Source organism: Uranotaenia lowii, chromosome 3 (assembly GCF_029784155.1).
Source record: "Uranotaenia lowii strain MFRU-FL chromosome 3, ASM2978415v1, whole genome shotgun sequence".
Lineage (NCBI taxonomy): Eukaryota > Metazoa > Arthropoda > Insecta > Diptera > Culicidae > Uranotaenia > Uranotaenia lowii.
The window spans coordinates 128,612,340-128,628,407 of record NC_073693.1 but is presented as its reverse complement, the minus strand read 5'-3'; the positions used below and the strand labels follow the sequence as shown (position 1 = coordinate 128,628,407).

General features: G+C 35.4%; 1 protein-coding gene across 1 annotated transcript in view; it reads right to left on the bottom strand.

Annotated features, from left to right (window-relative positions):
• LOC129756858 (integrin alpha-PS4-like) overlaps positions 1–16,068 on the bottom strand; it is a 39,198-nt gene that overhangs the window by 20,209 nt on the left and 2,921 nt on the right. Inside the window, exon 2 of the mRNA XM_055753897.1 lies at positions 5,455–6,075. Coding sequence (XP_055609872.1) covers positions 5,455–6,075 — 621 coding nt within the window. The remainder of the gene's footprint in view (positions 1–5,454; positions 6,076–16,068) is intronic.

Here is a 16,068-nt window from a genome sequence, read left to right as displayed (position 1 = left end):
AATGAAACTAAAAGAAAATTCAGATACACCCTGTAGCAGGATCGTTACACAAACAAACACCGAACGGCCGACTGTTATGAAGCAAGCTCGATTTGATGCGCCAAGAAAATGCCGTTTTAAATCTGGAGCTCGTGAATTTCGGTTGTGTAAACCATTATGAGTATCTTTTTAATCATTAGTATGATTTGTTGCTGATGGCTAGAAGTTGATAAAACAAATAATTCAAAAACTGAAAAGGAATAATGAGCCGGAACGGTTTCATTGTTATGGTCATGTAAATTCACAATGTCACTTTTTTCGTTTCGGGAATTTACATTACGTCATAAGTCATGTAAATTTAGTAGAAATAACTTGTTCCATTTATTTGCAGGTTATAACATGTAATTATTTAATACTGTGTAGTCATTTATTTCACCGAACAATATCAACAAAATCCTTAAGTACACAGTATTAAATATTCTTGTGCATTTACATGATTTAACCTGCAAATAATTGGAACAAGTTTTTTCTATAGAATAAAAAATTATGTAAAATATGGCTACATGTAAAATAAAAATGATGTAAATTATTAAACCACTGAATATTGGAAGAAAAACTTTCCAATTGGAATCTGTTTTGTTTTATTTATTGGTATTCATGATTCAATAATGGAACTATCTCATGTCATAATAAAAATAAAACCTTTTTGTAATTAATTTAATTTATTTCATTTGGTGACAATGATTTTTTTAATCTCACAATTTTTTATATTGGGAGTCACATTTACACTTTAATTTTTTCTCGAAGACCGGATCCAAAGTTGAATAACTTCTGCTTCCAGAACCGCTTCCTGCTTCACGAAGATCTCTGGGAACTTTAATCGCGGGAAAACTGCTTAAAAAAATACTTTTTGTTGCACGACTTTGACTTGACACTTTGTTTAATTTTGTCTGATCCTATTAAATTAAAATTCAATGTCCTCATCACATTCCATGTAGTGTAATTTTAAGAAATTTCTATTTCCATTACATCACATGTGATGTAACAAAAACGAAGCATCACATGTGATGCAATTTTCAGTGCGAGTTGAATATTCCACGTCTGTAAACTTCAAAAGACGTGTAAAATTTAAAGACATGTAAAATATTAATGACGTGTAATACTTAATTCGCACTGAAAATTCCGTCGTATGTGATGCTTCTTTTTATTTACATCATATGTGATGTAAATTTACATCAAATGATCGCGTTCCGTGTCAAGTAATATTTGTGTCATACGAATTCAGTGCTGTTAAGGATTCAACTTTTTTTAATTTGTAAATTTACATCAATAAATCGCGTTGCACGTCATGTAATGATACAGGTTTTTAATTTCAGTGTTGTTAAGGATTCAGATTTTTTTTCTGTGTACTAAACTTACATGACTTATGTAAATCCCGGGAAGAAAAAATGCCGTTGTAAATTTACATAACCATAACAATGAAACCAGTCTGGCCGTTCACAGAAAAAAAATCTGAATCCTTAACACCACGTAAATTGAAAACCCTTAGAATTACATGACAGAGAATGCGTTTTCGTAGTGTAAAATAACAAGAATAAAAATAATTGAACCAATATCGGCACTGAAATTGAATCGCACTAATATTACATGACATAGAACACGTTCTCCTTATGTAAAATTCCGTCATATATGATGCTTCTTTTTATTTACATCATATGTGATGTAATTTTCCAGATGTTATGGTATAGGGTGAAAACAGAAATTGAAAAAAGATAAAATTACATGAGCTGGAACACGATTTTAAGTGTGAACTAAAAAATGATGTATTCTAAACAGCACTGAAATTCAAATTAACGTGTGAACGAAAAACATTGAATGTGTAATATACTAAGTTTACATGACACGGAACGCAGTTTTGTAATGTAAATCAAAGTTGCGCCATGTAAAATAAGAATTAAACGTAAATTTGTAAACACAAATGTCAGAGCCCAAAATTATTTTGCAAAAAATATTTCTTTCTCTTCATAATTTTATAATAAGCGTTCGATATACCAAGCATTCCGTGTAGTTTCCATTTGAGTACAGCGGCACCAAAGATGTTTTGCAAAGTTGCAGCGGCACAGATTGATTTGATCATTTTGATAGATTGTTTTTTTTCGAGAAGAAGCCATTTGGAAGTAAAAAGAGAAAAAAAGGGCATCGAACTATAGTCTTCGAGTGAATCCGTATTCAACGAGCTGAAACAGGAAGAATCCTTCTCCCGGAACACGCATTATCGGCATCCTGTCAACTTCTAATACTGCTGGTTTTCCGGAATTCGTTTCGCCCAAAATGCAGAGGAAATCAGTCTTGGCGTGTCTTGATTGCGCATTACCATCCGCCGGCAAAGATAGGTTTTCAGGTAACACTAATTCATACGCTAATATCCATTGGAAATCGAACTATTATTGAAACTTAAAATTTTCAGTTTTTGGTATTCATTTCTCAAGATGCTCAAAGGTGCTGGTGGTTGTTTTCTTCTACAAGGAGAACCTTCAGATTGCTTCGAATGAGACGGCTATTCTGATGCCAAGTGAAGCAGCAAGAATAAACTATAATTGAACATGCAGGTCGACAGAAATTGCAATCGAATGGAAAAACTGCTCCTATCAGGAATGATACTTCATCGTAAATTATGAGATATAAGTAATGATGGGTCATTGAAAACTTATGTAGCTTCATTTACAGTTTATTCACTTTTTCAGACACTACCAATTTACATCTTTTTGGTACCTGCTAAGTACTCGCGTTGGGGCTACCAAGAGCAACAGGATACGGAAGTCATGCCCTGTTAGATTAGAGATGTATTTATGTACACTGCTCTTGACTGATGGTGCGCATTTTACCGACAGCGAAGTGCGGGAAGTTTCGGCCATTCAGTGCAATCAATTATCATAGTCCAGCTGGCGTAAGTAGTAGCTTCTTCTGTTGACCTCAGAATAGTTATTGCGTTTGTTCTGCAGTAACCAGAATGTAGTCTTTTTGTTGGAAAGCGCAACTATGAAAAAACAGAGTATTTTTAGAAACGATTTAATAAAGATTTTGTGAATGTTTATTTTAAAACGATTATCTTTGTTTTTTTTTCGAATACCATTTCGAAATGTAAACAAAAGCAAGAAAAAAGTATTTTTCTTGCCGCTCTGAAAATTCAGTTTTCATGTAATTTTACAGGCTTTTTGTGTTGCTTTTTTTACACGTCTGTTAACTTTTACAGACGTGTAATAATCAACTTGCACTGGAAATTCCGTCATATATGATGCTTCTTTTTATTTACATCATATGTGATGTAATTTTCCAGATTTTTTTGGTAGTGTGTTCCTTTTTAGTTTTTGGATCTTAGGCCCTTATTCTGCGCCGCGCATGAGGTGACGATTGTCACGTCACTTCGAGTCACCGTGAGATTTGTCACCTTATTCCCGGAGTCGAAGCGGGTAAGGTGACAGAGGTTCATTCAAGGTGAGTGACCGAATGAACACATCTGTCAAAATGGTCGAATTTGTTCAGTGCTGTTTTGATTTTGTAACACTTCGGATTTTCAAAAATTAATTTCAAAATTATTAGTTCGAATTTTGGTAAAAGAAAGGCGGCAATCGGATTGTATAGTGCCAGCAAGCTGCTCAAGGAAAAAAACGGTCAATTTTTACGTCCTAGGATAAAATTTCGGCGGTCACAACTGAGCCTAACAAGCTAGAAATTGGATGGTACAAAAGCACCGAATTGTATGAAAAACAACGAACGCAGAAGTCATCGGCTATTTCCTGCCTAGGAGCATTTAAGTTCAGAACATTTTTACTAACTTTAGCAGCTTTTTTGGGTAAGTTATATGCGAAAGCGGCAGGGGAAGAACAAAAAATCTAAATTAAAATATCATTTTAGAATAACGCTGCTGGGAGGAACCTTTCAACTAAATTCCAGTTCCTGAATAGGAAAATCCATCGTCAAATTTTGTACGTGTGATTTGAAAAAGCTGCTGGAAAAGAAAAACAGGTTTGTACATCGAGCCGTAGATTGTGGTTTCCATGCAGGTCTGGGACTTTTGTGCTAGCCAAAAGGACAGGAGGTTTTTGATGGACGATTCCCGTTAATTATACGGATATGCTAAAGGTGATAAGATGCCGCAATTTTGGTCCTGGAGGAAAGAAGAGTCCGGTTTCAGAGGAAATTAAATTTTTAAAATTAATATCTGTGGGTATTTTCAATGTAAAAATAATATTCAAATATATTCAAAATCATGTTTATTTCAATTCCAAATTTTATTTTTTAAATTTTAATCAGTTAAGCATCTGGTCTTAGCATTCAAGATTATTGCCCAAACATTTAATACTAAATATGGAAATAGTTCGGTCGGGTCCGGTCGGGCGGATTTCATTGAAAAATGCCTGATTTTTGCCCGAATTTATTTTAGTAATAATTCACCTTAAAAGTTTTGATTAAAAAGTGTTTAATAAAATTAAAAGAACATTGATTTTCAATGTTTCAGTCAATTCGTCGTTCTAACGTTTCGCAAATCAAATTACAATTAAAACGGAATTTTGAATTTCATTAGGAGATCATACTTTCCATTCAGTATTCCAATTCAAATTACATATTTTAGATAGCAATGAGAAAGATTCAATATATTTGAAAATCATATTTGCTAATAAATTTTGTAACATTTTGTTTCCAAAACTAACATTCATCGGTTTAATTAACTATTTAGAGCCTAACATTCTGATTTACATAAATTTTCGATTAAATTCCTATCTTGTCACCACCTCAAAAGGTACCGACAATTCTCACCTAAAATCGTCACCTGAATGCGACGATTCTCACCCACGGTGACTACGAGAATAGGGTAAGAACTCACAAAGTTCATCCGAAGTGACGTTCCTCACCTAAACCGACTACTGGAATAGAGTGACTTGGGTGAGTCGACTATCGTCACGTCACTCGCGGCGCAGAATAAGGGCCTTAATTTAATCAACTTCTAGTGACCAGCCTTATAAGCAAGCAAGTCAATGATAGCATAGTCATTCATAATGTTTATTTTTCTAGAAATCAACGAACTCCAGATTTGGAACACTATATTCTTGAAGCATCAAGTTGAACCTGCTGCTTATCGGTCGGCCGTTTGGTGTTTGATTGTGAAACGATTCTGCTACCCATCGTTTCATGCAAAAATCATGTAAAATTACAGCAAATATACTGGAATGAGAAAAAGCATGATTTTGTCCAGGGCTGCGTTTTAGAAAAGCAAGTTTTATAACACATTTGACCGAATTTTACATGAAATAAAATTTTACCTGAATGTAAAGCTCAGATTTTTTTTCTGTATAGGTACACACTTAAATAGTTTCTAACCATCTAACAATCACACAGCAATTACGTAAAATGTGTAAAAGTGTCCCATCCGCCTAAGCCTCAATGAACAAACATCAAACATCTGTTAATAATTACCATTGAATCCGTCTTGATTGATGTCTCCGAGCGCGCCAATTGCATATCCAAACTGACCGCTTCCCTTGTAATTAGAAGTAATTTTCGCAGCTCGCTCCAGCTGTAGTTTTCCACTCTCGTTCAATCCCCGATTAATAAAAACATACACTGCACCGTTGTCACGTTCCCCATCCATTGAGTGATAAGGGGCTCCCACCAAAACATCCGTCAAGCCATCGCCATTCACATCCGCGGTACACAAACTGTAGCCGAAATATTCTCCAGTGGTATCACCTTCCAAAATTGCGTGGACATTCATCCGCACCAGGACGTTATTGGTTTTCACTTTTTCGAAAACATACACAATTCCACTGTTGAGATTTGATCGCGGAGCACTGACCAGGAATAACGTTTTTTCCTGCATTTGGATCGAGCTAATGCTAAATCCATAGTAACTATCGCTCGGAATTCCAGTATTGTTCACCAACATTCCTTGCTGCAGTGAGCCGCCGCCGTAGAAGATTGCCGATCCGATATAGCCGTAACCCGGTAGTCCGGTGACGAGCTCCAGTTCCCCACTAATGGCGTCGCGGACCACGTGCACAGAAAAACCTTCCAGCGCCGTGTCAACATACCAGTACACTGTAATGATCGGAGAGCAATTACATACGTGATTAATATACTAGTTAGGTACCGATAGCTCAATCGCTACCGAGAGTAAGTTGCTGAATCGTTCAGCCGCACTCTAATGCAACGGTACATTTGCTGACGTCTCTATATTCGTCGCGAACAGTTTAATCTAGTTTGTGTTCCATTGGCGGAGCTTAGGTGTTCATTGATGAGGGGTGTGAAAAGTTTGTTTTTCAACAGGTAATAAAAATTATATCTATATATATATAAAAACTAGCTGACCCAGTGAGCTTTGCTTCACCCTCCGAAAATATATTGAATTTAATAAAATCACTGTAATTAAGTTTTATTTCTAAGACAGCATTTCAAACTGCAACTGAAGTTTCGAATTTCAAGATGAATTTATAATATTTTTTTTAAATTGATCCCTAGATTTGTTTATCAAAATCTTTAAATATTTACTCTGTTTTTATAAGCTTCAACGATTTTATAACTATGTCAAAACGTTTGTTTTAATGATATGGACTTCCAGTCCTTCCCCTCTTTCAATGCAAAAAGTGCTCACGAACTTCTATTAAATTAATTTTCGTATCTAAATCACGTAACATCTTGCTTTATTTGTCTGATAAGTTTTCAAATTATGCCAAATAAAATATGAATAAAGACTTGCCTTCTTCTTTTCGTCACCATCCAGAAAAAGGGAGGGTCTCAAATTATTCGTAAACAACCTCTCTTGCTTTTGCTCGATAAATTCTCGATGTATGCCAACAAACTGGTATGGAAGCTCTGATTGGTTTGATAAGTTTTCAAGCTATACAACGCAATTTATATGGAACTCCCTTTGTACCTTTCTTGTCCACACTGCAATGCAAAAAGGTTTGTAATTATAAACATATCTCGTACCCAAAAACCTTCCACTGTTGAAATCATGTTGATTTTTTTTTGCCATTTACTAAACTTGTAGACATATAAGTTAACATGTGTCCTTTTTATTGAGCAAATGAAAAAACACTGCTTTTTCTGAATATATTCATAGATGCTTTGATGTTCCTGTTTGTTTTATCAAATTGTATTGATATATATGCAGTTTTTTTTGTAGTATAAAAAAATTTTTGATTCTCCACTTTTACTGAATGCTGTTTTAATCAAAAGACCTCTATTTACACAGACATTTAAAAACTTTGAACATCAACTTCAGATTTAACACATGGGATACTCCTTTCTGACCATTCCCGCATAATTCTGAATCATTTTGGCGATGAAATTCTTAAAAGGTATATGTTTCATTGCTAAAAGACGCGTTTGAACTTCTTCCACTGTGTGAAATGACAGGAGTCAATATTATTTTAAACACTTTCAGGTAAAATTTAAAATTTATGAAAAAAAAATCCACTGGAATATCAATCACAATAAAAACTTTTCAACAAATAATTGGATCAAAGTCTCTCTAGTGTAGCAAAAATATGTATACCAAAAACATACTTTTCAAGTTTATTACGTTTATTACGTTTATTACTCAAATTTTTAGACAAAAATTGCCGTTTTAATTAACACGCAATCAAAATAGTTTTAATTTTTGAAATCCTTTGTATGGTTATGATTCGATCGCCAAAATCTCAATCTGGGTCACATCTAGGCGCCATTCATTAATATGTGCTGTACAAATGGGTTAGGAATCAAGAAGAAAAAAAATCATATCTAGGCTTCATAGTGCCCCCACGTGCATTGCAATTATGCTTGGTTGAGAATACGCGCCCAAATGTTCCCACTAATCAGTATGCCATGTCATGGTTACCATCCTTTCGCGACGTTTGCTCGCGACGCCTTGACCTTGGAGATGAAAAACAAACCGACCAAAGGAAAGAAAATCTAAAAAAATGGATGTCATGACTTTTATTTTATTCAAATTATTACAAATTTAATTATTACGGACAATTGATGCGACTTTGTGTTGTTTTTATTCGATATAAACCGATTCGCATGCCTACAGAATATTCAAAAAATAATTTCATTTGAATCGTTTGGGTCATTTCGGAGGAGTAGTACTACAAACACCGTTACAAGAGAATTTTATATAATAGATGAATGTTTGTCTGTCTGTCTGTTCCCTATAGACTCGGAAACTACTGAACCGATCATCGTCAAAACTGGCATCTGAGGGTTTTTGAGGCCGGGGATGGTTTCTGTAATAGTCAAAACTCTATCCGACTTATGGAAGGAGAGGCTTCCATACAAAATTTGTAGTTTTTCGGAACAAATTAAAGTCATGACATCCATTTTCTTGAGATTTTTTTTTCCTTTGGGCGGTTTGTTTTCCGTATCTATGGTCGAGGCGTCGCAAAAGGAAAGTACCCCAGGCATAGCATACTGATCAGGAGGAATATTTTGGCGCGTATTTCTCAACCTGGGGTTTGTTTTTCGTCTCCATGGGCGAGCCTGTTTCTCAAACACGTGGGGCGATATGCAACCTAGATGGGTTTTTTCTTGCTTATTTGATTTGTACACAGCACGTGGTAATAAATGACGCCTATATGTGACACGGATTGGTATTTTATCAATCGAATCAAAACCAATTGAAAGATTTGCAAAAATACTTCCCTATTTAGTTCGTGTTTATGTAGGTAGCATTCGACTTTTCATTCAAGGAACATTAGAACATGTTCAAACGTTCAACTTTTTCTGTTAAAAAAAAATTAAAAATTATGTTTTCTTCTAGAAATTGTTACTTCGGCCCAAATACACAACTGAAACGAATTTAGAAATGAAAATGGGTGCTTTTTATTTTAAACAATTCTGAAAAAACCATCGTACTTTTTGCTTACATATCAATTTAAGTACGTACTTAACATGAAAAGTGTTTTTGTGTTACATGGCTGCATAAAAGAGACTTTTGATCCGCTTCGTTTTTGAAAAGCGAGACTTTAGAACTGATATTCAACTGGACGCAAAATTTTTAAGAGAAATTTTTAGTTTACCCTTAAAGTGTTAAAAACAATATTCCCTTCTGTCAACTTACACGGTGGGGCAAGGGCAAACGTCGAACTTTTAAGAAATTCATCTTCAAAATGATTCAATATGTTGGAAAGACCAGAAAGGGTATTCCGAATGTTGAAACTGCAGCGGATATTGAAAATTCTTAAATCTCTTTGTAAATGAAGGTCATTCCCTTTAAACAGCATTCGTTAAAAGTGGAGTAACAAACATAAATTTATATTGCAGAAATACTGCAGATATATCAGTGAAACTTGACAAAACAAAAAACAGGAATTCGTATTAAATCCATTTTAAAGCCATCACTCTGACGCATCTGTAAATAAGCTTTGCATTGACACTTGCCCCAATATTCGGGACAAATGTAAACTTAGAAATTTGTTTTTGCCTACATTTTTGTATATTTGACTTTCAAAGAAAAAATAAAACAAAACGCTGAGAACTTATTTAGTGATGCAACTGATATTTTTTTTAAATATTTATATGTTTACCGTAGTAAATTTATTTAAAAAAAAAGAAATTTGCACTGTATTTAATACAAAACTAATTTAATATATTTTTCATTACCATGATAAGTGCTGTTTGGGAATCGAGCCGGTTAAATTTGCCTACCTTCTTCAAGCAGTGGGGGACAAAATTGAAAAAGATGGGAGAGCTCCCATGTAAATTAAAGATAAAGAGCTTTTCAAAGAAGGGACTATATTTAAAAAGGTTTTTTTGGGTACAGAGTACAAATTTCAGATCTTGAAAAAAGAGTTTAGAGATCAGTTAATAATATATACCATCTACGAATTGCTATTCAGAACTGCACCTGTAGCTCTCATTTCAAAGTTGTTGGTTCTGAAGTATGATGAGGTTTGATTTTAAACAATGCTCTCTAAAATCTAAATTATAATAAATTTTTACAAATTACATTTATTTCCGGAAGGTGTAGCAAAGCACAACGGGTCAGCTAGTCATTGATAAAAAAAACGTAGCTATCAATATCAATGTCAATGAACGAGTTCTTAACAATTTGAAGTTGATTTCATTGAGCCCGTAAAACGCGTATTTTAACGAATTTTATTTATAGACTAGCCAATCCCTTACGAACTCCGTTTCGCTTTTAAATTTTAATATGTTAAAAGAAGTTTGTATTTGAATGGTAATAAGGATGCGTTTTCACGACAAAATTGCGTAAAATATTAAACAGTATTTATGAACGACCCGTTTGCTTGTCTATTGAATTGAAGTTCATAATAAGAAACTGATTGACCGTCGAGAAGAACACCCGTTTACGAATTTTCGTCTTTCTCGGATGCGTAGTAACGGAATAATGACAAAAACATTAAAAGGTTCATATGAACACTTATTTCCCAGTCAGTCAGTACAGTTTGAAATCGGAAATGTTCCTGTCAAACTTCCGTCTCGATCCGATTCAAAGTACCGTAATCCGGGGTAATATTGATCACTTTTTTCAATATTTTTCGATTATTTTTCCTATTAAGGGGAATTTGGCATGTTTCAATTTTTTAAAACCAGTACTGGGCTCCTATGAACGTACAACATGGTTGCAGAAATTTATTGGACTACTTTGAATTTGATTTAAAAATCGATTTCGTCGCTGTTCAGGAATTGATGCTTAGGGCTTACATTGATCAGTCTCCATTTTTACGGTTTAAACGAGTTTTCTTGATCATAAAGGATACAAAACACCTTCATAATTGTTAACAATTCTAATTTATCAATTTTACCTTGCTTTTACGTTTTCTTCAAAAAACATTTCTAATCTAGAAAACAATGATGCCTACATACATCTAGGGGCACAAATTATTATAATTGCTAAATAATTTTAGCTTCAAAATACAAATGAAATTTTACCTTCACACATTCCTCTAGGCCCTTCCACTATTTCTATTTTCATTTTTTCTTCAAAGTTATTCATTTGAAAGGATTCGTATCCATTTGTAAAATAAGGGCTTACTCTTGGAAAATGTCCTTACTTTTTAAATATCAATAATTTATTGTTAAATGACTATAATAATAGCACTATAACTATACATGTACCAAGAAAAAAAGTTGTTCTTTCACATCCAACCACCCGTTTGCTTCTAAATACTTTTTTATATCATCAGGAGAGCTGCTTGTTGGAGAGCTTTGGAAAAAATAGATATTTTATGATTTTGAAATTGCATTTTTACTAACAGAAAACAATTTCAAATACAAGCCAAATTTTGTCTATTTGATACTCAATAAAAAGGCTTTCAAACGTAGAAAAAAGTTTTCAAAAATTCAAACAATAGACCAAGTTATAGATGATGATGTGGAAAAATTGATTGATGGCCAAAGTTACCCCGGTGATCAAAGTTACCCCGTTTTACGGTAACACAATTAGGCTGGAACAAATATCAATTTCTTCTTTTGTCAACCCCCCCTTCGAATTTCCCAAAAACCCGAAGGGGGAAATAAATAAAGTTTGAAGTACTTAATGTAAATTTCGAAAAAAAAATTCAAGAATTCAAAAGATTACAAGATGGATGACAAATTTTGGAAGATAGAAGTTATTTCACCTTCTGTATTCTTGATTTTATTGAATTTTTCGATATAAAATTATTGATTTTTTAGGTTTTGTGCAATGATACTCTATGGAAATTTGATGCATACAAGATTTCGTGCAATTTATTCCAATTTATTTGTTTTTCGCATTATTTTTTATTGTCCCCCCCCCCTCGGGATGTTCCAACTCCGAGTGACAAAAGTAGGATTTGAAATTTGTTCCGGCCTTATTTCAAAAACATTAATGAGTTTGAAGGGTATCCACGATGAAATTGCCACACTACGAAATTTCTCTTACTTTTAAACAGTTGGGTTAAATTTAATGAAAATTTGGGTGGATTTATTCTTTAGTGCATTGTTTACATTCTGCAAGTTTTGTGATCAAAACTCGTGGCAATGGGGTCGAAAGAACAGCTTGTACGTGATAAAATCTAGCGCATTCATCACGAGAACAAGGGGAATCCATGGTATCGCAAGTGACTAAGCGGTTCGAGGATCGATTGACCACCAACGATCGGAAGCCCAGAAGGGCTGGAAAAAGTATTCCGTCCAACACCAAAAATCACAACCGCGTAGTTGGGGCTTTCAACCGAAACCCGAACGCCTCCGTTCGGGATGTGGCTAAGAAGCTGCACCTAGGCCGAAGTTTTGTGCAGAAGGTCAAAACTAAGGCTGGGCTTCGAACGTTCAAGGTACAAAAGTCCCCTAAGCGCGACGAGAAGCAGAACAAGTCCGCCAAAACCCGTGACAGAAAGTTGTATCTCAACAATCCGTAAAACCAAAACAACCAACCAGCAATAGCAATAGCATAAAGAATACTCACACATTACACCAATTCATATCCCACTTACCAACTCAGAAAGCTCAACCCCAAACAATACCCACACAACCCACATAACACAACATCCATAGTTCAAAAAGTTCGTTAAAGTGCGACCATAGGAAATCGGATGAAAAATAATCTTTTCTTTCCGGATAAAATTGTTAGATGATAAATTTATAAATATGATTCAAATGTAAAAAACTACAATACTCCCCACAGAGCTGCAAGTACTGGACACCTAGCCGTTGAAAAAAAAACGATATTGACAATAACAGCAGACAGATAAGTGAGTTTACACACTTTAGTATAGTCCACTAACAATGCTCAAAACTAATTATTCAAATAAACTTCCAGTTCCCTTGAGAAAGACCAAAAAAAAATGGTCGGAACGTCGGGTATTTCGAAAAATAAGTTGTTTGATTGAGATCCAAGACCGTTAAATTTAAAAACATGTTCCCGGTCGAAAACATAAACCTTATGCTGACGAATGTTCAATGCTGCATCATGGACGACGAAACATATGTGAAGGCCGACTTCAAACAGATCCCCGGAAACCTGTTTTTTACGGCCAAGGATAAGTTCAGCGTCCGGAGCATGTCCGCACTCAGAAGGTGTTCAAATTTGCGAATAAATTCCAGGTTTGGCAAGCCATCTGCACGTGCGGGAAGCCAAGTGAACCTTTCGTGACCCAGGACACGAAAAATGGATAGGTGTACATGAATGAGTGCCTCCAGAAGCGGCTGCTGCTCCGGGCTGGTAGTTCCACCTCCTCGTGGTCCAGAGCGGAAACGTGTCTGCAAGTCCGGCGTATTGCAGATGTACGGTCAAGAGATCTATCACTAAATCCACTAGAGGCCGTAGACGGGTCTGCCAAACCCGCGCGGAAGAAGCGATGCACCCGGGTACTTATGTAGGTGCCAGTATTCGGGTGTGAGGGTGAGGGTCCACCACGCGTTCGGGGGATCATGGCCCTGAAATGCGGACGTGACCGGAGGGAGAGCGATCGCCAACTCGTTTTGCGTTTCGGTGGGTATAGACCCGACTCGCAAAACGAGTAGATGCGCAAAGTGATGGCCAATGGCCGATAGTAACGTGTTTTACACGTCAGTGTCAGAGAGGCACAGTATGCCGGAGGTGTCAGGGTTCGACACGCGTTTCAGGAATTGTTGCGCCTGAACCACGAGTGTAAACTGATGAGGGCGGTGTACAGTTCGATCTGCGCTACGGGGAGTAAAGCACCCGACTTTAAGATTGAGTAGTTGCGCTGAGTGGTGACTTAATTCAACACTACTTGTGAGTTCGGAGGAGTCTGAGTCCTACACGTGGCTTAGGAGGCTTGCCCCCCCTGACCCGCGTGTTCGAACAGAGAAAGTGACCTCCCACTATTTAAATATAGTGTGTCAAACAGTTCGAGGTGGGAACAGAGGTCAGTGGCTTCAGGTGGACTTTATGGCGTAGGGGGTACAGTGTTCCTTAGCATTGTATCATGAGTCGTCCAATGGCACCCATGGGCCCAGAGTAGCTAACTGGGGGAAGGCGCTGGCTCGCCGTGCCTTGGAATGCAATCCGTAAAATGGATTTACCACCTGGGTTAACAACTAATAAAAAAAGAAGTGGCTGCTTCCTCTCCTGAAGGCCCACAACGTTCCAACAATCTTCTGGCCGAATTTGGCCTCAAAGAAATTTGGCCTCCAAAGAAGTGCTAAAGTGGTAAGTTCAATTTCGTGCCGAAAATGTTTGACGAAAACTCCGGACCATTCAAGAAGGCCTAGCGACTTCTTTTCATGCAATACTTCGCGAGGGACAAGCAGTGATATAATTTAATTTATTGTTTTTCAATGCCAAAAGATATACCTCTGTTAGACAGCTTATAACTTTTTTGCCTTATAAGATACGAAGTTACGGTCCTGAACAATGGTGTTATGCGGAAAATTTCCTTTAGATAAGTTTCAAATTGAAAAAAAAAACTAATTTTCCCACACAAACCGCAAAGATCAAAATTTCTCATGTGAACGTTACTTTAAAAATTCTGCCTAAAATAATGGATGAGTTTTGAACCAAATCGAAACATTTTAGACCCCTGGTTTTGAGAAATTCGAAAATGACCCCAAATCGACTCAGTCAAATGCTGCATATTTGCTTATTTTATAAATTGACTTTTGATATTTAACTTTTTTTTTGCATATTTCATATCTTTAAAATAATACTATAAAAATATCGAACTATTTTTAAAGCTTAAATTGGTGCATAATTTCAGACCTGCTAAAAGGTAGGGGAGAGTGGGGTATCGTGGGCCATGGGGAAACGTGGGCCACTTTTAACATCTCAGATGTGTGTTGAGATAAAAATCTCACACCAACTGTCATCGTCGTCGCTTTGCGTGAGCATATATTCCTATATGTTGTTGACTGAAATACGCATCATATGCTTCTTTTATTTATCAAACTAAAAAAGTTAGAAAATTTTACTTGCATAATTAAAAAAACACCCGCTAAATTCATCGATGGGGAACCTAGAGTGCATAACAAAAATATGCTCATACGCTTATGATCTTAGTTTTGTCATGATCTTTCACGTGGAAAAGGAATTTTTGATGAAACATCAATAAGTCACACAAACGCATCCAATTTGCAAATCATAGCTTGTGAGGAATCGTGGGCCACACATCTTGAACCACCTATATTTTTATCTTTTTATACACATTCAGAACTTAAAATACGTTTTTCCTATCTGTAAAGTTTTCTATTGCCAAATATTTTGTCCATCTTATATAAGAAATTTTTCCAAAACGTTCGCGAGCCAAGTTTTGGAATCTATGCGATCATACACAGCTCTCTTTTTCATTTCATCATCTGAAATTGCTTTAAAATAACGAAATGAATTAGGAAATCACAGTTTTGGGTCAACCCAAAAACTTTGCATGTTATTTGGTCAGTTTGGATTTGGTGGCCCACGATTCCCCACCATTTTTCAAAATTAAAAAATTATTGCTTTTTTTTTCAAACAATTAGAATTTGGGGAAAATAACTTTTTTTAAATTTTTAAAAAATACCTTATGATACCTTGAAAACGTAGAAAACCAAACCATTTTTTATTTTCAGTTTAACTTTTATAATAAAGAAGTTATGGAACAACGAAAAAAAAAGTGGCCCATGATTCTCACTCTCCCATACTATGAGTTTGTCAACAATCAGAAGAATATTTGAAAAACCGAAATTTAATCATGTTTCGGGAGTTATTCCTCATTAAAAAAAAGAGAAAAATGAGAAAACTGTACCAAGAGATCCAGTTAAATTTCGATTCAGTTCGTGATCCGGGAGGTCATTTGCTTAGAAGTCAAATTTTAAGATAAAGAGGTTTAACTCTTCGAAATCGGTCTCCAAAAATGGCAAAAAAGGCAGCTCAATTTGAAATATTTTGTTGTCCAGAAATGTTGGAATCTATACAACATTAGAATTGAGTGGAGTTTTTTCAAACCTCTAGTTGAAATTGAAAAACCTAAAATATTAATCGTGTTTTGCAACTAGATTTCAAATAAAAAATTTCAACTGCATACCAATACTCAAATTTTTATTTAATTAGGTGTAAAATGTACATAAAACATATAAAAATAATTGCAAAGGTGAATATATTCGTCATTTTATTATTTGTTTCCC